The sequence below is a fragment of the Plecotus auritus genome (assembly GCF_963455305.1).
Source record: "Plecotus auritus genome assembly, chromosome: 9".
Lineage (NCBI taxonomy): Eukaryota > Metazoa > Chordata > Mammalia > Chiroptera > Vespertilionidae > Plecotus > Plecotus auritus.
Window position 1 is genome coordinate 107675988 of NC_137783.1, and position 21575 is coordinate 107697562.

At 58.7% G+C, this 21575-nt stretch overlaps 1 protein-coding gene across 1 annotated transcript in view; it reads right to left on the reverse strand.

The window, feature by feature from the left end:
- Positions 1 to 329: 329 nt before the first annotated feature.
- Positions 330 to 21575, reverse strand: part of MYO7A (myosin VIIA) — an 84435-nt gene continuing 63189 nt past the window's right edge. The window contains exons 30-49 of the mRNA XM_080643048.1: positions 20473 to 20646; positions 19459 to 19686; positions 18015 to 18185; positions 16772 to 16889; positions 15932 to 16058; positions 14672 to 14841; positions 13583 to 13773; positions 12828 to 12952; positions 11679 to 11836; positions 10622 to 10775; positions 9256 to 9411; positions 8644 to 8749; positions 7361 to 7474; positions 6264 to 6351; positions 5973 to 6079; positions 3615 to 3800; positions 3047 to 3163; positions 2516 to 2599; positions 1479 to 1598; positions 330 to 957 (exon numbers count right to left, since the gene is read on the reverse strand). Of these exons, the coding sequence (XP_080499174.1) occupies positions 868 to 957; positions 1479 to 1598; positions 2516 to 2599; positions 3047 to 3163; positions 3615 to 3800; positions 5973 to 6079; positions 6264 to 6351; positions 7361 to 7474; positions 8644 to 8749; positions 9256 to 9411; positions 10622 to 10775; positions 11679 to 11836; positions 12828 to 12952; positions 13583 to 13773; positions 14672 to 14841; positions 15932 to 16058; positions 16772 to 16889; positions 18015 to 18185; positions 19459 to 19686; positions 20473 to 20646 (2784 nt within the window). The 3' untranslated portion in view covers positions 330 to 867. The remainder of the gene's footprint in view (positions 958 to 1478; positions 1599 to 2515; positions 2600 to 3046; positions 3164 to 3614; positions 3801 to 5972; positions 6080 to 6263; positions 6352 to 7360; positions 7475 to 8643; positions 8750 to 9255; positions 9412 to 10621; positions 10776 to 11678; positions 11837 to 12827; positions 12953 to 13582; positions 13774 to 14671; positions 14842 to 15931; positions 16059 to 16771; positions 16890 to 18014; positions 18186 to 19458; positions 19687 to 20472; positions 20647 to 21575) is intronic.

Sequence of the window (21575 nt, forward strand, 5' to 3'; positions counted from 1 at the left end):
TGTTTCTAGCAGGATTCTGGGGCCACTCTGGCTCCACTGGCCCTGGTGAAGGCTCAGAAGCCAGTCCCTCCTTAACCTCCTGCCCATGCACACTTAGATCCTCACCTCCCTGGCTGAGGCCCAGCGTTTCTCTGCTATCTGCCCTTGTCTCAGCCAGTCCCTTTAAGTCTCTTTCAAGCACACCTTGGGCTCAGACACCCCTACCCCCAAGCCCAGACCAGCTTGGCCCTGTACACATAGACCAAGGAGAGATTTACACAGCCAGCAGGGCCCTGTCCCCAGACTCTTTCCCTCCTCCTCTTCCCATTCCCTCAAGAGATACTCTTGGGCCAGAAGGTGGAACACGTGCTTTATGGACCTGAGTTTATCAGGAAAGCAGGGGCTCAGCACTCACACTGCAATATAGAAAAGTGGTCCGTCTCCTCCACCCCAGCTGAGGGTCCTGGACTTATGGGAATTTGAGCAGTTCAGTCCTTAGGTGTCAGAATAGTCTTGATTCGGTTGGTTTGGTCTGGCTGCTCCCAGGATGAACTAGGGTGTCCTCTTGATTCCCGGTCCCAGTGGTGCACAGAAAGCCAAAGGAAGTCACATGGCCGGGCTGGTCTGGGATGAGAGAAGCATGCACGGAGCACAGGCTCCTACAACCGGGAAGGCCGCAGCCAGGGCCAAATCCTACCCGCGGACGTTAGGGGTGGTGGAAGGGTGCTCTGCACCCCAGCAAGGCCACCTCACTGGAAGGAGGACCAGAGTCCAAACTGGTGCTGTCACTGGTGGCTGGCCAGCCCAGCTTCCCTGCCCAATGGCAAAGGTCTTCCCCCAGCTGCCGCCTGAGGCGCAGGCACAGAGCCAGTGCCACCTCCACACTGTTCACTTGCCACTCCTGGAGCCCCGCTGTTTGCTCATGGCTGTGAGCATCTGGCTGATATAGGAAGTCAGGAGGTCATCCATCTTGTAGCCCTGGAAACAGTGGCAAGATGATGAACAGAGTGCAAAGAACAGGGCCAGCCCACCCACACACAGCTCCCGGAGAAGTGCAGTAGGCAGAATCCTGGACAAGGCAACTCTCGGTCCACTCTGGATTCGGTCTCCCCAGCTGCACAGTGGAGGGGTTGGATTCATCCAGGTAGATGTCTACGGTTCTAAGCTGTATGACCCCACATGAAGGCCTACTTAGCTTGTGGGCCCTTCGCATCCTGGAAGCCTATCTCCAAGAATGACTCTAAAGGCCTCATTGCTAATGGTTTTACTGTTTAACTCAGAGTTGAAGGCTCAATCCCCAGGTACTAAAGGCACTCAAACAATAGTCATTGCAGGAGGGGTCTGTTCCTCAGCCCCCGTTTAAGCCTCTTCACCTAAAGCTGAGCCTCAAAATGACCTGACCTTGGCCCCAACCTGACTCTTGATCCTGGCCCCAGGCCCGGAGAGTGGCTGAAGCTGCGGCAGCAGGGGCGCCCGCCAGGCCCGAAAGGAGCTCTCACCAGTGACGTCTCACAGAGCAGCTTGCTCCCGCGCACCAGGTTCCCAATGGTGATGTGGAAGTAGGTGTTGCCGCTGCTCCAGTTGGAGATCTTGGTGAAGGGGTGCGTGGTCAAGATGTCCTGGGGGGAGCAAAAAGTCTGAAGCTGCACAACCTGGACCCTCTGGCCTCACTCTTTTCAGCTCCAGCCCACAGACACCACCCAGAGGAAGGGCCTCGGGCCCTGGGGAAACAAGCAGGAGGGAGACTAGCTCTGCCATGGCGCTGTGGAGGCAGGTGCCTTCCTGCTCCATGCCTTGGTTGGGACCAGCAGGCAGGACACCCAAGGGAGTCAGGAGACTGCTGGGATGTGGGACTGGAAGTGGAAATGTCGGAGGCCTAAAGGAACTGAAACTGTGGTCCTGGGTGAGAGAGTCCAGGAAAAATCTGAGGAAAGAGACAGAAGTCGGCGGGGGCGGGCTAGAAGGGAAAAAGGAGGACATATGTAATACTTTCAACAATAAAGATTAAAAAGAAAAGAGGACAGGACGGAACCTTGGGGAACGCAGTGCTATGGGCTGAATAGAGAGGAAGCCCACAGATGGGTCTGAGAGGAAAACCAGGCAAACGGGGCACATGGAGCCGAGAGGAAGACGGGGGTCACTGGCACCCGCAGCGCAGCTGTCCTCCTATGCACGTGGTAGGGTGTGCTTCCTGGTCCCCTGGGTGAGGGCTGCTGGGCCCATAAATACGAGCATTAGTTACCCCAGCATAGCCTGCCATGCTGCCCAAGACAGGCAGAGAGCATGTAGGAATGGTAGGTAGCGTCCAATGATGCTGAAAGGCAAGCACTAAGAGGAGTCCCCTGGCTTAGTAACAAGGTGTTAGTAACTCCAGCAGAGCCGTTTGGATGGAGCAGATGAGGGTCAGGAAGTAGACGGCCTCTCAAGATGTGTGGCCAAGAGGGCAGGTGACGTGAGGGTGGAGGCTGGCAGGGGCTTTCATAGGGATGCAGATAGAACAGCCTGCTCCTGCCTGCTCTGCCCTGTCTCTGCTCACCTTGGTCCTGGGATCGATGAGGCTGACCCCATACTTGTTGATGGCAATTAAGAGGATCTCTGGGAAGTTTGGCTCCGTAGTTTGCTAGTAAAGAAAGTAAAAAACCATCAGGTGGGGACCCAGAGCAGGAAAAGCTGTGTGCATTTGGGGCAGAATAAAGACGCTCCAGCTGCGATTAAGTTGACCTCTCCTGCAAACTCCGTGCCAGGGGGGCAGGGTGCTGGCAGTCCTGCCATGCCACCTTGATAAGAGCGCCCCACAGATTATCCTCCGAGATTCTGGCCTGTTTACACATCTGCTTCCCCTGCCAGGCTGAGGCCTTGTCCCTCTGTGCCCCAGGACCGAGTCCAGGGCTCAGCACTTAGCCAAGACACCTGGCTGAGACAGGTCCTAGGCTTTCCTCCTTTCCAGGCCAGGGCAGGCAGCAGAGGCTGCCGCTGCTCCCCACAATCATGGGGAGGAGTCTCTGTCTTCTTGGCCCCCTCCCCAGCCCCCTCCTCCCTCCTCTCTGAGAAACCGCCCACAGCGTACCTTCACCTCGAAGAAGGCTGAGCCAAAGGTGGGCCACTTGAAGATGACCTTCAGGAAGGCCAGCTTGGCCTCCTCCTTGGACTTCCCCGCATGCTTATTGAAGTAGGCGACGATGGACTGCAGGGGGAGGCTCGGTCAGTCCTCTCCCCTCCCTCCTGCCCCATCTGCTCTGTCAGCAGCTGTCATGGGCCTTGGAGGGCCAGGCATAGGATGGGGTCCTGGAGCCGTGAGGAGCTGTCTCCTTGTCCCAGTCAATGGATTCCTGCCCTTCCTCCCAAGCAAGCAGGCCAAATAGTAGCAATCAAGTAAAGCCCAGACACCACAGTCATCACAGTAACCACGGTATCAAGGACAGGGAAAAGTATGGCAAATTGGCCTTTGCCTGACTCCTTTGCCTGAAAGACTGGAGACTAAAGCAAGTGGAGAGGGAATGGGGGAGGGGGAGTGACCCTATCACACGTGGGGCCACAGGAGACGCTTCCCTGGGCTGTTGGCTGCCCCTTGGCCCCTAGGGTGCCCAGAGACCCATTGTGGGGGACCTTATTCCCACTACCTCCCCCATGCTCACCCGCTTCCAGTCATCAGGTGAGACCTGCCGGATGAGGTCCTGGGGCACCAGCTCCCGCAGCAGCTTTGGGATACTGGGGAAGTAGGACTTGTCTTCTTCGAACTTGACCCTGTAGATCAGCGCCCCCAGCTGCAGCACCTCCTCCCGCGTGCACTTGTGGTAGCCTCGGAGATACTTGGGCAACTCCTGCCAGAGACAGAGCAGGTCACAGGGAGGCAGGGACTCCTTCCCTACCACCCTGAGGCCAGGTCCACCCGCTTCTCCAGCCTTCTTAAGGGGAGATGGCACAGTGCGGGACAACAGCGATTATGCCCGCACAGATTCAGCACATTGCAGTTCAAAACAGCTGCATGTGAATAGTATGTCATTGCCCCTCATAACAGTCCAGCGAGGTGAGCAGTCCCATTTCAAAAATGCAGAAACTCAGAGCGACCAGAGGGTGAACCTGAGACGATTCCCCAGACCGCCCAGGCCTGTCCTTCTGTGGGAAAAGCCTCTCAGGCCGCCGGCCTCCTTCCACTGATCCCTTTAGACTGGCTGGTTTCATCAGCAGCACCAGCCCATTCCCCGTCTTGAACTTCCAGACCCAGAGCCAGAGTAACTGAGGGTGACGGGTAACTCAAAAGCAAAGATGAATCCTCTAAAGGGCCAGCACCACCCACAGGCTCCTGGAGCCTTACAGCTCTCTTGTTTAAAGCACAGGGAAATGGAGGCTGGCCTGAGGACACAGGGCAAATCAGAAACCCGAGTCAGTGATGGTCCACCCACCTTTTCACGTACTCACTCATACATTCATCTACTCTACCACCTACCTGCCCATCTATACCCATTCATCCATCCATCTACCTAGCCCAGGCATCCTCAAACTACGGCCTACAGGCCACATGCGGCCCGCCGAGGACATTTATCCGGCCCGCCGGGTGCCGCTGCCTGTCCTGCTTAGCAGCCGACTCGTCCCGGGTCCGCAGTGCGCATAGGAATTTGTTCATAGTTTTTTTTTTAAACTATAGTCCGGCCCTCCAACGGTCTGAGGGACAGTGAACTGGCCCCCTGTTTAAAAAGTTTGAGGACCCCTGATAGCCATATGGGTCTACCCACACATCTGTTTCCCATCCATTTCCCTATTTGTTCATCCATCCACCTACCAACCCTCCTACCACTTACCCATTCACCCATCCACTCACCGATATCCAATTCAAAAATTCATTTACCTTCCATCCTCCCATTCATTCAGAGTCACCTATTCACCCAATCCATCAAGCCAACATCTATTGAGCATCAACTATGAGCCAAGCCCTATAAGCAACAACATATATCCTCCTTACTCTCACTGAACTTATAGTCAAAGAAAGAACAGACATTAATTATCACATCAAATCAATGTACAGTTCCAATCTTTGAAGGAAATATTCCCAGTGCTATGAGAACATAGGACGAAGTGACTTGATAGAGTCTCAGGGACAGGGAAGACTTCCCTTAAGATGATTCATGGAAAACAGCATGGAGAAATTAACAATAGAACTGCCTTATGACCAGCAATTTTACTTCTGGGTATATACCAAAGAAACCCAAAACACTAATTTGAAAGAATATATGCACCCCTATGTTCACTGCAGTGTTATTTACAATAAGCAAGTTATGAAAGCAACCCACGTGCCCATCAACAGACGATTGGATAAAAAAGCTGTAGTACATATACACAATGGAATATTACTTGGTCCAAAAACCCCACACATTTGCGACAGCATGAATGAGGGTATTATACTAAGTGAAATAAGGCAGTCAGAGAAAGACAAATACCATATGATTTCACTTACATGTGGAATCTAAGAACAAAATAAACCAATAGAAACAGACTCATAAATACAGAGAACAGACTAATGATTGCAAGAAGGGTGGGGGATTACAGGACGGTGAAAAAGGTGAAGGGACTGAGAAGCACAGATGGGCAGTTACAGAATAGTCACAGGAGTCTAAAGTACAGATAGGAAATACAGTCAAGAACATTGTGATAACTGGGCATGCTGCCAGTGGGTGCTGAAAATACTGGACGGAACACTGTAAAGTATATGACTAACCACCATGCTGTACACCTGAAGCTAATACAAAATAATACTGAATGTAAAGTGTAATTGAAAAAAAGACACACCCAATGACTGAATTCACATCCAAAAGCTCAGCAGGTAAAGAGGAAAAGACCGGAGAGAAGGCCATCCCAGAAGAGAGAGCGTGACAAATCTCTCTCCAAGGCTGTGCCGGTACAGCCCGCCGGGCAAGGACAGCGGGTCTCCGCTCCACAGCGCACAGGCCGCACGCAGCACGTGGAGGCAGTAGCCGCCTGCGGCGCTGGCCGCTCACCTGGTAATAGTGGAAGATGGAATCCGCCATGGGGTCCTTCCCCGGCACCGTGGTGGTCCACAGCTTCTTCATGAAGAACACCTGGTAGGTGAGTGAGGGCAGGATTCCTGCAGCAGAGGGCAGCCGGGTGTCACCCAAAGGGTCCCAGTACAAGACGTGCCCATGCCCAGCACCAGCCCCGGAGGAGGCCCTCGCGCGGGTGCCTCGGAGGTGGGCCTCCAGGTATGACACTGAGCCAGCCCCCGCCCTGTGCTGGGCCTCGGATACACCCAGGACCCAGCCTCACGTTACCATCCTTGACGGGCCGTGCCTTCTTTATCCAGTCTGTCAGGTGTCGGACAAAGTCAAAGAAGAAGTCATTCTCAGGCACGCTGATGACCTAAGGACATGGCCATTCTAGTCCCCGCGTTTTAGCTGGAGCAATACTGTCTTCTGACTTCCCCACCCCAGGACCTGGTGGCCCCTTCTCCACAGACTCCCTCTGGCAGCCAGAAGGGGTGTCCGTGTACCAGCCTCACCCTGCCTGACCGTGCCTGCTGAGTGTCTCCAGAACACAGCCTGCGCAGAGGGACAGTCACGCCATTCTGTCATTCAGCAAATATCTACTGAACACTGCCCGGGTCCCGGGGAAAAGGCTGAGACCGAGGCCCAGGCCCTGCCTTGCACATTCCCCGGCATCCACATCCAGCTCCTCCCGCAGGCTCTACGCGATCCTGGGTCCAAGACCTCACCGAGATCCCTCTGCATCCCCAGTGTCAGGCACAGGGACAGTCACGAAGTGAGGAGACAGACATGGATGCACCGGGAGCTGGAGCAAATGGGAGGGAGCACCTGTCTACCCGAGCTGGTCAGGTCAGGGAGGCCTTCCCAGGGGAAGGGGCTTTGACCCCGTGCACAGAGAAGTGGGGAGCAACGTGGGACGGTGGCAGAGGCCTATGCTTTGGAGGCAGACCACCTAGATCTAGCCCCTTCCGTGTGACCTTAGATAAGGTAACCTTTCTCAGCCCAGGCTTTGTGACCTGTCAGGTGGGGATGACTGCCCTCTCTTCAAGGGTCATTTCAAGGATTAATTGGCCTCAGCCGGCAGCTGAGGGAGCGGTCAAAGTCAAATCTGGAAGTACATGTGTGCTGGGGTGAGGGGAGGGGCCTGGTGTGAGGCCATGCTGTGCCGTGCCTCAGAGGAAAGATTCCGGTGCCTGTAAGGGGGCACACGGGGATGCAAGAAGGAGACGGGCACAGTGCGATGCCACATACAAAAGCACCTCTCTCTTCCTCTCTCTAACCTCCCTCCTTTGTCTCCTCCCGCTCCTGCCCCACGAGCTGCTATGGATTCAGCAAATGTCCCAACCGACAGACAGACCGACAGCAGGCAATGACTCACCACCCACCTTGTCTGCAATTTTGACAAAGAGGCTGAAGCCCTCCGAGGACTTGAGGAGCAGCCGGGCGGCAATGTTCTGGCAGAAGTCCTTGGCCTTGGTGCTGGACTCCACCTCAAAGGCCTGGGGGAGGGGGACTCACTTGCCTCTGGCTGTGCCTCCAACTAGACTGACCCCCTGGGTCCAGAGCTAGGCACAGCATTTAAGAAAAGAACAAGGCAACTAACTCCTGTCTGGGTCTTCCCAGATCATGTCCTCCCCTGAGCAGGACTCAGCCTTGGCCTCAGGGCCCTGGGCCTGCTGAGCAAGCCTGAGTGATGGTGGAGGGAGCACAGAGGACAGGGGCAGGGGGTGGGGCAACTGAAAGGAGAGAGACAGGAGGAGGAGGAGGAGGAGAGCAAATTTCAGAAAAGGGGGGAGGAAAAAAGAAGGGGAAGCAGCCCAGAGTGGGCTGGGGCCCGAGGCCTCCCCTCTGCCATCCCCCCGTTTGCCCCTTCCTCCGGCCCCTCCTGGAGTCAGAGCTCAGTCAGGCGGCCACAGACACCCTGAGTCAAGAGACTCTGGACTGCAGAGTCTGGGGAAGTTTAGATGGAGGGAGGAGTGTGATGGGGAGGGGCCTCCTGTGACCTTCCGCTGGAGGGGACAGAAAAGGGTCTTAGAGAGTTTTATCCTTGTGTCTGGCATCCTGTTGTGGCATTTCTGAGTCTCTAGTCTCTAGACAAGTTTTAAAATTGCTTTTCAGACGAAAGTTTCAATGTTGGACTCATTGATCTGAACGAGACGCTGTGCTGAGATGGGTCAGCAGTCGACACCAGGAGGCAGCCTGGCCGAATGGGCGGGACAGGAAGACACAGACTAAAGGGACCTTTGGACAAGGGGACCAGCCAGGGTGGTGGGGACCCCCAATCAGGCCAGTGGGGGGAGGGAGGGAGGAAGGTCTGAGGAAAGTGGGCCCAGGGCCATGGGAACAGAGCTGGCCCTAGGGAGGGGGCACCTTACGGAGCTCAGCTCGAGGGAGAAGGCACTTGGTTCCAAGGCAGGGCCTCCTCAGCAGGCGGGAGGGGGACCTTCTCAAGGAAGCTGCTCACAGGCGGAAGGTTGGACCAGAACCTGGGGCTCCTGACCAGGGCGTCTGTGGCCGCCTGACTGAGCTCTGACTCCACGAGGGGCGGGAAGAAGGGGCAAACGTGGGGATGGCGGAGGGGAGGCCTCGGGCTGCTCCCTGTGCCCCTGAGGGCATTCATGAAGGTGTTTTGGAGCCGTCCATGAACCAAGCTGCCAGTGGCCCTCACCTCGTCGGTGTCGTCGGGAAAGTAGACCTTGTGGAATATCTGGGTGGTTTTGTGCTGGATGGCCTCCACCTCCACCAGGTGTGGGGGGTACTTCCGGGACCCATTTCTAAAAGCCGGGGGTGGAGGGGACACAGTCAGGGGCCAGCGAGGAACGGAGGGAACTTTTGGAGCCGGAACACCCACTTCAATCCCTGTCCACCCCGTCTTACCAGGTGACAGTCACTTAACCTCTCAGAGCCTCCGGTTGCCCATCTGTACAATGGGGTACCAGTGCCCACCACATAGTGCCGTGGAGGGGACCGAATGAAGGGAAGGGAAGGGAAGGGTGGGCTTTCAGAGTATGGAGTGCGGTCAGACATCTGCCTCCCTGACAGACTTGACGGTATGAGCCAAGCCCTTCTGAGCAACCAAACTCAAACTGGGTCTGGAAGGGGTGCTGCAACCTCTGTCGAACTGACCGCTGTGGTACCCCCGGGATGGTCACTATGGTTGGGTGGTCATTTCCTCACCCCAAAGGGGCTCGTCCTGCAAACCTGGTGTGGCCGGGAGCCCATCCCAGTGCCTGTCCCCAAGCTCCATGCCAGCTGCCTCCGCCCCTTGGGGCTGCTGTACCTCAAGGCTTTCTGCAGCCGCTGCAGGCAGTCGATGGCCAGTGGGCAGTGCTTCCGGGACTGCAGGAAGCGCTGCACGTGGGGCAGGAGGATGTTGCTGGGGGGGAAGAGGCCCGTGCACAGCCAGAGCAGCTCCCAGCCCCGCTCCTCGCTGTACCTGCAGGAAGAGGGGTGGTGTCCAGCAGGGTACCACGGGCCCACCACGGAGTCTGAGCACCACCCAGGGCTGCACACCCCTCAGCTCCTCACCACAGCAGCACACGCCGGGCCTGAACCCCACCCCTGTCTGAGGACCAATGGACCCACCTCCCTGACAGCTAGACCCAATTAGTGCTACTCAAAGTAGAGTCAGCTGAACCGTGAGGGGCCACAGTTACAGCCACAGGGAGATAACATGCTCATGCCAGAATGAAAATCAGCTGTGTCACCAAGTACTTTGGTTCAACTAAGTTTTTTTGTTTTTTTTTTCTAGCAAGACTTTCCTATGAAGGAAGAAGTGTGTGATTTGTTCTGGCAGAAGCTCTGTAACTCCCCTACTCTTTGAATAGCACAAAGTTAGAACAGCCGTCGGGCTCCCTCAGACACCATTCTGAGCTCCTGTGTCTGACGGGGTCGCGGGGGCGGGGGAGAGAATCCTGGAGGGCTCCTAGGAGGAGGTGGCATTTGCTCTCAGCTTTCAAGGATGAGAAAAATTCTGATATGCAAAGGAGAGGAAAAGTTTTCCAGGCTGTGATTATGGCACATACAGAGGTGTGTCCGTGTGAAAAGATTTGATGTATGGCTCTTGAGTAAGAGATGTAGAAGTGACACTGCCGGGGAGGGAGTTGGGGGTCTGGGCATAAGGGGAGGTGGTAGGGCTTCTCCCAGGCTCTGAGACTAACATGTGCCTCACTCCCCTTCCTGCAGTTGTATGGCCTAGCAGGGAGAAGAAGGTGATATCCTCTGGGACCCAACATCTTTAGCCCATGAGAGTTTTAAGCCAGAGCTTCCAACTGATACCTAGCTCAGCCCGAACCAGAGATGGGGCATTTGCTCATGAGCTGAACCTGCAGCTGACAGCAGAGTCTGGGCTGGGCAGGAGGATCCAGAGGAGGCTCAAGCAGGGAGTGGCAGGAATTAGGAGGAGCTGGGCCTGTTAAACTTGGAGGACAGACTCAGAGGGCACAGCCGCCACCTCTTGGTTCTTGACCCACCTGAGGCAGAGCTAGGACATGAGTCTGAGGGTGGCTCCCTGCTCTGAGTGAGGAAGGGAGGGAGCGAGGGCAGGGGCCCCCCATCACAATGGGTGCATGACCTTTAGGATTCCATGCAGCTGGGAGCGCTAGGGATGGGCCTGTCCCCTTACCTGCCCACAGCCCCAGGCTCACCTGATGTGGTTGTCGGTCAGCTGCTTCAGGACCTGCACATATACCTCATCCTTGAGGGGCTCGGCCTTCAGGGCGCCCTCAAAGATCTGGTCGGTGAGCTCGTTGACAGAGCGCATCCTCTTGGATGGATAGTCGCCCATGTACTTGAGCATGGCTGGGGGGCCGTCAAGGAAGGGCTTGTGGCCGAGGGGGTGGCACTGGGCCAGGAGCTAGGAGGCCCTGGGCCTCGGGCTACTCACTTAGGAAATGGGCATTGTTTTCCCACCCAGCAGTCCTTGTCCACCGCCCACTCTCTCCCCGCAACTCCTGTGGCTGCCTCCTCAGGCCCCAACCCTATTTCCAAAGTGCTCGCAGCACCAGGACACACTGTCCAACTCACTAATCTGTGCCAGCCCTGCCCAGGGGCCCCCATGGCCTCGGGACACAGTCCACGCTTCTTCACAGGACGCGAACCCTTCATGAGCCAGCCCACATCTTTCTTCCCTTCTTGGACCTGCCCTCCAGCGTGCTGATTATTGCGTGCCCTGGCAACACCCTGCTCTGTGCTGCCTCAGGGCCTGTGTGCAGGCTGCTCCTTGTGCCTGGAACACTCCCCACCTATCTCCCCTTTGACTGGCTAAGTAAGTCCTACTCAGTTTTCAGGTATCAGCCAAGAAACCACTTCCTACAGGAAGCCCTCCCTGCCCTCCTCCAAGGCTGGCCCAGGTCACCGTGCTGCCAACCCCATCATAGCACTGATCCCGGTCTTCCCTGAGGCCCGGGACTGGGTCTGGTCACCACTGTGTCTCAATGCCTGGCCCAGCACGTGGCAAGAGTACTGTCGACTGAATAACAGGGCAGAAGAGATGATGGGTGAGACGAGAGGTGGCTCCTTGCATACTGTAAGGTGCCGGCACATGGATGGAGGTGCTCCATCAGCATCCCTCCACATCTGCCCAGGACCCAGCTGAACCCCAGAGGGAAGCAGGTGTCTAGATGGAAACCCTAGAGGCAGAGGCCCGGCCCCACGCTGCCCTGCAGTCCCCTTCCCGAGTCCCCATCCCATCGGTGCGGATACCGATGAAGGCCATGCAGGCTTCCTGCGAGAGCTCCTCGCTGCCCAGGATCTTCTTGAGCAGCGCCTGCTTCAGCGGCTCCCGCGTGTGGCTCCACAGCCGGTCCTTCCCTCGGGCCTTGGACACCATCACCCGGCTCAGTGTGTGCTTGGGTGGGGGCCTGGCCGGCACAGGAACGGTCAGCACTAACAGTCGCCAAATTGTGAGACCCACCCCCATCCACCCCATTGCTGGAGGTCAGGGGTCAGGAACAGGCCCTGCTCTTCCCTGCTGCCCTGTGACCTGGGGCAGGTGCCAGCCCCGGACCTCACCTTCTCTGCTGGAAAACGAAGGTTCTGACATCTGTGCCCCAGACAGCCCTGCCACCCTCCCCACCTCCTCACTCCTGCTCCTCTCTGCTCCGCCCTGGCACGGCTCTATCCGAGTCACCCCTACACAGCTCAGTGAGAGGCCACCTCCTCCAGGAAGCCTCGCCTCTGCCCCCAGCAGCCCCACCATAAGGCTGGGCACACAGAATCCCAGCTCCTGGTTGTGTGCCCATCTCCCCACCAGGACTGCGAGTCATGAGTGCCCAGGGTCCTGCCTGGGGTGGGCACAGTCGCCATCTCTTAGATGAAGGAAGGAAAAGATGACACACACTAGAAGGGTCACTCGAAGGACAAAAACGGGCCCCTGGCTCCCTCTAACCCAGGCCCTGCTCAGAGATGGGGTTTCTTTGTGATGCCCCCACCAGAGTCGCAGAAGTCCTCTCCCCTGCCCCTGCCCCGGGCCCTCTCACCTGCCCCTGCCCCGGGCCCCTCTCCCCTGCCCCTGCCCCGGGCCCCTCTCCCCTGCCCCTGCCCCGGGGCCCTCTCCCCTACCCCTGCCCCGGGGCCCTCTCCCCTGCCCCTGCCCCGGGCCCCTCTCCCCTGCCCCTGCCCCGGGCCCCTCTTCCCTGTCCCTGCCCCGGGCCCCTCTCCCCTGTCCCTGCCCCGGGCCCCTCTCCCCTGTCCCTGCCCCGGGCCCCTCTCCCCTGTCCCTGCCCCGGGCCCTCTCCCCTGCCCCTGCCCCGGGCCCTCTCCCCTGTCCCTGCCCCGGGCCCCTCTCCCCTGTCCCTGCCCCGGTCCCCTCTCCCCTGTCCCTGCCCCGGGCCCTCTCCCCTGCCCCGTCACCTGAAGTAGTCATAGGAGAACTCCTCCAGCGTGTAGGGCTTGGCGCGCACTTCAGGCTCCGGTGCTCGCAGCTGCAAGAGCCGGATCACGTCCTGCCTCTGGTCAGGGGTCATGGTGACCAGGGCCTAGAGACCGAGGGGTGGGGCTGAGGTCAGCTCTCCACCTGGGGCTCCTGGGATCACACGGCAAAGCCCAGAGCCTTCTCCTGGGGGCAGGGAGACGGCCACTCGGGGGGCCCTGTGCCCATTCTGAGCCTGGGAGCCCCTTTGCTCCTTGCAGCTCTGAAGCTGCTGCCTCCATGCTGCTGGCTCAGGACCCTTCCCTCGGTGCCCTGGGTCTGAACCAGGTCGTCAGTCAGAAAGGCTGGACAGGGTCCTGCCCCGGGCCCCTCTCCCCTGCCCCTGCCCGGGGAGCTGCTTGGAGAAGCTGAGCTCTGAGTTCTCAGTGCTGCGCTCAAGGGGAGCCAAAGAACCAGGGCCTCCCTCCCCAGCTCTGCCCTCACTGCCCTTCCGCTCAGAGCCAGGTGGCGTCCTCCCGCTCCTCCTCTCTCCCGACGCCCTGCCCCTGGGCACTTCCTCACTGATGCACTTTCAGGCCCTTCTCCAGGGGTGACAGCTGCCCCAGCTTTAAGTCTGTGGTCCCATGGGACCCCCAGGTCATCTTCACGGAAGCTGCAGGCCATGTGTCTATTGTAATCCCTCCCTCAGGCGTGGAAAGAAGACAAGGAGGGGTTCGGGAGCGCCCCGTCCACATACCACAATCTCCCGCAGCGGCATGGTGACCGTGGGCATGACATACACGCAGTCGGTGGGGAAGTCCCCACGCTGCTTGGTCCGCTCATTGATGCCGTTGGCCCAGCCGGAGTTCATGACCTGCTCTCCTGTGTCGTGGTCCAGGATGATGAGGTCTCCCTTCGCAAAGCTGAGGAAGCCCGACTCCTCGCCCGCTGGGGGGCCGCGGTGAGGGGCCACAGGGGGGCAGAGAGAGACTCTGGGTTAAAACATCTTTATTTGGGTTGATGCCCTATAAGCTGCTCCTCACGCTGAGGAACTGAGGCTCTGTCATGTCTGCTCACTGGCCACCCCGCCTCCACTCAGACATGGCCATCAGAGTGGGTCAGTCTCCTGCTCCAAAGCCTTCTGTGGCTCCCCACTGCCCTTAGCAGAAAGCCCACACTCCCTGACATGCTCTAGGCCTGTTGGGGGCTGCCTTCCTGACATCTTCCACCCCCGTGCCCCTTCCTCTCCTTCCCTCATTCCAGCCAAACCAAACTCTGCGGTTCCCAGCCCCTGTGCTTGGCCTGTGATCTGCTCTCTGCCTCAAGCACTCACACCCGTTTTCCTCCCGCACCCCCCGCTGCCTGGGGCCGCTCTTCTGGGCTCCCTCAGCCTCTGGCTCCCTGGTCACTGCACAGGCATAGGCACTGCACGGTCTGCCCCTGCCCCTACCCCTGCCCCCATTGAGGGTGGGCCCAGGGCCCCTTGCCCCTCTGTCTTTCCACTGCTCTGCCCAGGGCCTAGGAGGCTCCGGGGATGCTCAGTGAGGGGATGCTGTCATCATCTGGAGATGGGGGCGTTTGGACACATCGAGGAGGAACCCCTGACTCCCCTGGAGGAGGTGACAGGGTTAAGTATTCAGACCAGGAAAGGAGGGAGGGAGAGGAAGAGTCCCCACAGAGCGCAGACGGAAGGCACCGAGTTCGGCTGTTTGGTTCCGTCAGAGCCAAGGGTATCTGGGGAAGGATGGGTAGCAGCCAGGCCAAGGCCAAGGCCAAGGCCAAGGAGGGTGATCTGCCTGACGCCCCTGACCCCAGTGCCTGGCAGCCCACGCCAGGAGCCACTCACCAGGGTTGGGGTTGTCCTGCAGGGCCACCACGTACTTAGACCTCTTCCGGAGCCCCTCCAGAAAGGTGACCACTAGGTCACGGATGTCCTCGGCATTGCTGGAGGTGAAGGTGTACTCATCCCCCTTGATGGTGGCCAGCGTGAAGCTGGGGGCTGTCAGTTTGGCTCCCCTGCAGGACCAACACGGAGAACAGGGCCCAGCCGAGGTCAGTCCTGCCCAGCCCGGGTGACACGAAGCACAGCCCAGTTCAGAGCAGCCCAGCGAGAGCAAGACGCGGCACTCCCTGAAGGAGACCAAGGCCAGTGCAGTCAGACGTGGCCCGGCCAGGGAGAGGCTGGCCTAGCCAGGTGAGGTGCCGCCCAGGTCAGACACAGCTCAGCCTGCGTCAGACATGGCCCGGCCTGCAGCAGCCCAGCCCCTGTCCCTTTTGTTGTCTAATTCCTGCTCACCCTCTAGTCTCAGCCCAGATACCCCTTCCTCCAGGAAGCCTTCCTTGCCCTCCCACAGCCCTCATGACACTGGTCCTGCTTCAACATGACCTGTTCAATATCCATCTCCCCTCTCGACTGGAGCTTCAAGTGGGGAGGACTCTCCAGTCACCGCTGCATCCTGTGTGCCTGGCACGTGGCTGCTCAGAGCTGGCCGTGCCCAACCCTGCCCACAGCGACACAGCCCAGAGAACACCAGTCTACCCCAGGAACCCACCCGCCCTCGCTCCCACGTGCACCGCACTTTTCAGTTTACAGCGCGCTCTCCCTCTGATTGTTGCCAGCACAGTTATTGAAGGAAAGTGTTACGACCTCTATTTTAGGGATGAGGATGTGGAGGTGAGTCCCATCCAGGCCCCTCAACCTCAGACCAGGATCTTTCTGTACACGCGTGACTGCCCCTGACTGTCCTAACCACTCACACCCATCTCAGAACAACCAACCATTAAAGGGCCGTAACGACCTCCCTCCCCATCCCCATTAGGAGGGAGGGGCCTGCGGAGTCCGCACAGTAACACACCAACTACTCGTTACACATGACCAGGGAGGCCCTGCAGGCTCCGCACCTCGGAGGGTCCTCTGTGAGGTGGAGACTCCCCGCAAAGGCCGTGACCCGCAAGAGCGCGCTGGGAGACCTCTCCTTCCCATCTGTGTGCGTCCCTCTGCCCCTCCTCCGTTCAGACAGAGCTGAATCAGGACCCTGTCGGGTCTTTGCGCAGCTTCGACTGCTCCCTGCTCTGCAGAAGGTGGGGTGCGGGGGGTGGGACTGACCTACTGCTGGACACGGCCATGATCTCAGGGAAGGACAGCTCCAGAAGCACCTGCTCCTGCTCATCCACGAAGTAGACGCCCGTCCAGTTGACGGCCACAATGACGTCGTTTTTAGGAAGGCTGGGGCCTGGGGCAGAGACCGAGGCTCTGAGAGGGAGGCCTCCCCTCTCCTGGGCCCAGCCCTGCCCAATCCTCACAACCCCCGGGCAGGGAGTATATTGATTTCCGTTTTACAGAAATGAAAACTGAGCCTCAGAGCACAGCCTCCCTGGAAGCCAAAGCCCAGCGTGCGGTGGGGGGAGGGTGCTGGGACCAGGGCCCTGGGTGTGAGCCCGTGCCACAGGTCTTCCTGCAGCTGTGGACAAGTCCCCACCCTGCGGTGAGGTGGGATGTGGCGAGGGTTGGACTCACCGAGCCCCAAGGTTCCCTCCAGCCTGATAACTGGTGATTCTGTGAAGCCCGGGGCCTGGCACGGAGCAGGTGCCCCCAAATGACAGCCCGAGGATGGCTGAGCTGATAGCCTGGGGTGGTGCTGGCCACAGCCACTCTCAGCTTCTTGGAGTCAGCCAGCCCTTGCTCTGGGGCCCCCTCTCCTGCAGGGGCTCTAACGATCTCCATACCCATTCAGTTGTTCAACCCACTATGCCGCTGAGCACCTACTGTGTGACACAGAGCCCAAGTGGACTGTGGGAGGTGGGACCCACGCAGGGCACTGGCCTGGAGAGACCAGCAGCCCCGCAGGCAGGAGCCTGGCTGACGGGGCACCCGTTTCAGGCCTCTCCCTGGCGTGGGCCGCAGTGAGGGTGGAAGAGGGGGTGGAGGCAGGAGGGCTGCGGGTACCTGAGAATTTGTAGGCTTCGTAAAACCTGGAGAAGAGCAAGGGCCACTTGAAGCGGGCGTAATTGACCACATCCTCCTTGACCTTCTGGGAATCGGTTCGCCTCTGGGCATAAATCCCCTGGAGGGGGACAGACAAGGACAGGGGACAGTGAGACATCGCCTGTGCTCGGCTGGAACTCCGATGTCCCTGTCCCCAGGCCGGGAGTGGCCCAGGGCTGCGGTGCCTCCTGTGCTTCATGGCCTCACCCATCCCATCAGCCCCAGCCACCCCATCACCTGCCCTCCTCTCACTCCATCCACCTCAGCACTTGCCACGGAAACGTGGGTCCCGCCTGCAGGGAGCTCCCAATGCACCAGAGTGACAGAAAAGCCCACAGCTGCAGCCAGGGCAGGTGCAGGGAATGGACGGGCTCCAGCGGCTGATGGGGGTGAGGGGTGATGGAGAGGAGGTGGCCAAGGATAGAGACGGAGGGATGGAGGGAGAACACGTGTCTTTTCTGGAGGGGAGGGAGGGACTCGGGGCTGAGCCCCCCCTAGATGTAGAGGGGGTACAGGGGGCTTCAGGGGGAGGCAGGGTGGAAAGTGGTGAGGGGCTGAGAGACCGCTGGTCTATGAAGCCCTCTGGCAACTGTGTGCAAAGGTAATTCTGCTTTTACACAACCAGGGCCTGGAGGTGGGGAGGCCTGGGGTCCCCTCCGGCAGCCTGGGTTTCCCACCCCCTCTCCAGCAGACCACCCCGCTCTACTTGGGCAGCCCCTTTGCCTGAAAGGGAGCTACTCGGGGCAGGTTATGGGCCTGGGGCCTCCGGCAAGGGGCCCGAGGGGGCCTACCGCTAAAGCTCCCCAGGCAGAAAGGTGGGCCAGAGCTCTTGCAGGCAGAACGGAGGGTGACCTTCCTAGAAGCTCCCCAACACGCACCAGCACCACCGAGCTGTGGCTCTAGTGAGCGCCTGTGCAAGGCCAGGACTGGGACCCCCACCACCTGCACCACGGCTTCCCTCATGGGGCCACAGAGCTGGACGGGAGCCATCTCGTATCCCTGGAACCCAGGCCAGAGTGGATGACAGAGACAGGAGAGACACGATGTGCGTGGTGGAGGAGGCAGGCCGCTGGGAAGCAAGGAGGCCCTGCAGCCTGTGGGCGGACGTGTCAGGTGAGAGCTGTGAAGCCTTCGATTCCCCAGGTGCTACTTCCTGGCCTCGGTCCTCAGGACTCCCTCTTCCAAGAGCCTCCAGCCCTCCTACCTTCTTGTGAGCAGCAATGGCCAGCTGGGCCCACTTCTCGAGCGTCTTCAGGGGCGTGATCTCGCGGTCAGGGATGTAGGTGGGCACGAGGTTCAGGAGGCGCTCCAGAATCATCTCGGAGCCGTAGTCCACAAAGTACTGCTGGGAGGCCAGCTCGGCCAGGTCGTCCTCCTGAGTTGGGGTTGGGGGGTGTGGAGGCCTCATTCACACGCCCTCCGGGAAGCCCTTGCCGAGGACCGAAGCCCAGGCCCCCGCCTCCTGGGCCCTCAGCCCCTGGCCTTTGCACCCTGCGCTCTCCCCGATTCGCCCGGAGCTCTTGTCTGGTTGGTGGAACCATGAGCTTCTTAAGGGAAGAGCCACATGCTTGCCTTCTCCTAGGTCCTCTCAGCACCAGAGGTACCGAGCTGACCCAGAGAGACCAGCCAGCCCATTGGTCATGGGTCAGCCACTACATCCTCATCCCAGTAAGATAACAACTGGGGCTGGCAAACAACAGAGCAGGCAGGGACTGCCCTGGAGGACCTGGGTACCGCTGGAGACTGAGGGAGTGACGGGCGTGTATCACCGTTACTAACTCCATCACCATCACCACGCCCCGGGACAGTCAGAGCACTGAACAGCCCACAGGCCACGGTGTGGAGGCGTCAGAGAGCCAGCTGGCCACTGGGCAGTTTTCCCTTCTCTGCCCGTGGTTGGCGCTCGGCAGCCCCCGTGATGCCTGCCTGGGGTTCCCCAGGCTCTGGCAGCAGGGGCAGTAAAGAAAGGCTCTTGGGTGCTTCAAAGGCAGTGGATATTTTCCAACTAGTTCAAAGTATTTCAGGATTTTAACAAAAGACATGGCTGTACTGATACATTCTGCCTGAATATCAACTCACCACCACCATATCACCAACACCATCATCATCATCGTCACTCTTCTCACACCTACACCTACACCATCACTACTTCTACCCTCGCCACCACCACCAACCATCCCCTTCATTTCCATCATCTCCATCCTCCTTCCTCCACCACAATCACCAACGGAATCACAGGTGCCACGGGAGCCATCATCACCGTCATCAAAAACAAAACTACGCCACTCCTGTCCGCAGAAGGAGACAGGAGTTTACACGTGTGCACACTCTGTTCTCATGAGTGGCTCTCTCGATCCTCCAGCGAGCGGAGTTTCCTAGACGAACTTGGTACAGCAAGTGTGAGGCAGTCACCACAGCGGTGCAGGGACCTTGCACCGGCGGAATCCGGGCTGTGCTTCAAAGCCCCGGCTCCTGCAGGCAGCGTTAAATCCAGGAGGAGCCCGCCCGCCCTCCATCAGGCTGACCTCCGCATTAGCTAGTGGCGGGTCCCAGACAGTCACACTCAGCCCGAATCTGAATTCAGAAAACAGGTGGCTGTGAGCCAAGCAAGCTCAGCCGGGACACTCGGAAGATTCGCTCGCACTCACCTTCTCACACCTGTACTCCCCAAACTTGACCCCTCGCACCACCTGCTGGTAGATGAGATTGGTGGCCACGTTGTCTTCTGAGGGGTTGTGCCAGGGCGTGAAGACCTCTTTGCGGAAGAAGAGCCGCCACGGGGCATTGCGCTCCTGGGCACCCTGCTCCTTGGCATACTGCTCGCACTGGGAGATGGCATCCATGACGTGGTCACTGCCACTGCCCAGGGAGGACACCTGTGGGCAGAGGGCTGGAGCTCACCCAGGGGAAAGGGGAGCAAGCAGGAAGGACTACAAAGAGCCATCAACTGTGCCAACTGCTCTTGGGTGCCAGACCCAGGCTCAGAGAGAGGCAGGGAGGTGCCCAGGTCACCTGGAGGCAGGCCAGCGCGGGACCCCTGCACCCCAGACATGGGCTCTGAGCCGGCACAGCCACAGAGTTCCCATTTCCTAGAGTAAGCCTTTTGTGGCACTCGGATACACAAATGGCCACTGAAAACACAAGAGTATCCGTCTGTACGGCAGAAAAATCCAGATAAATTGTGTCGGACACGTGGTTCTGTCCCAGACCTGCAGGGTGGGGCACCTCTGCTGTGTGTGATGTTGCTGGGTGTGCAGGTAAAATCAGCCACCCCCAGGCCCAGCGCCACAGAGAAGGCTCCTGGCCTAGATGTGACGGGTGGCCACTAAGAGTGAAAGGAAAATGACCACAGCAACTTGATGAGGAGTTATATCTGCATTTGTAGGTGAGAAAATGAGTCTTGGAGAACCACGTGTCTCCGGCACCAGAGGGGGACTTGCTACATATGACTGAAGTGAGTTCTGGGTTCAACACTGTTTTCTTTAGGGGCTTAGGAGGGCTCCACAATCCTGAAGAATTGGCCGGAGCTAGAGGTACCACCAGCTAGCAGAGAAAACCAAGGCCTGGAAATAAGTAACTGTGCAAGGTGGCCAGTAGGTGGCAGCACTGAGCCGGGAACCTGTGGGCAGCCCAGGGCGGTGCCACCGCAGGGCCAGCCATACCTTATCAAACAGGGCAATGTAGAGGGAGAACCCGAAGCGGTCCTTGAGTGAGATCTTGTCGGCCAGCGCGTTGCAGAGCTCCTTGGCCGTGGTGGCCGAGTCCGTCAGCAGGGTCTTGGTGGTCCCATCCATGAATGTCACAGGCAACATAATGGGCTTCTTGGACTTGGTGGCCTGAAAGTGACCGAAGAGGGTTTGTGGGAATCCTTCCACTTCAGACCACCTGACCCCTCTGGGCTCCTGGCTCCCTGCTGCCTAGGAGGTTGGAGTTTCCCCCACAGCCCCCAGATCCTAGCACCTCACCGAGACATTGTCTGTCCCGGGTCACAGGTGCCCAGGGAGCCCTGCGGTGCTCCTCAACTTGATGGGAACATTAGGGTCCCTGAGCCAGGTCCCTGGGGCCGGGAGGTTAGGCATTGCCACACACCAGGGGCTTCTGCCCTCATGTCCCAAGCCCTCACAGGGCCCTGTGAAATGAGCACCGTTACGGCCAGTGAAGCCACTGAGGCACAGGGAAGCCCTGCCTAAAGCACTTGGACCATAAAGCCAATGGATGGGAGTCGATCCTCCACCCGGGGTTCTGTTCCAATAGGCCTGGGATTCCAGAACTTAAGGGTGAAGAACCCAGAATCCCAAAGCAGGGGCTTTTCTGGGCACCGGACACACACACACACACACACACACACACACACCGGAGACACACACACACACACACCGGAGACACACACACACACACACCCTGGAGACACACACACACACACACACACACACACACCCCGGAGGCACATACACACACACACACACCCTGGAGACAGACAGACACACACACACACCCTGGAGACACATTCACACACACACACACACACACACACACACACACACCGGAGACACATACACACACACACACCCTGGAGACACACACACACACACACACACACACCCCGGAGGCACATACACACACACACACACACACCCTGGAGACAGACAGACACACACACACACACACACCCTGGAGACACATTCACACACACACACACACACACACACCCTGGAGACACACACACACACACACACACCCTGGAGGCACATACACACACACACAC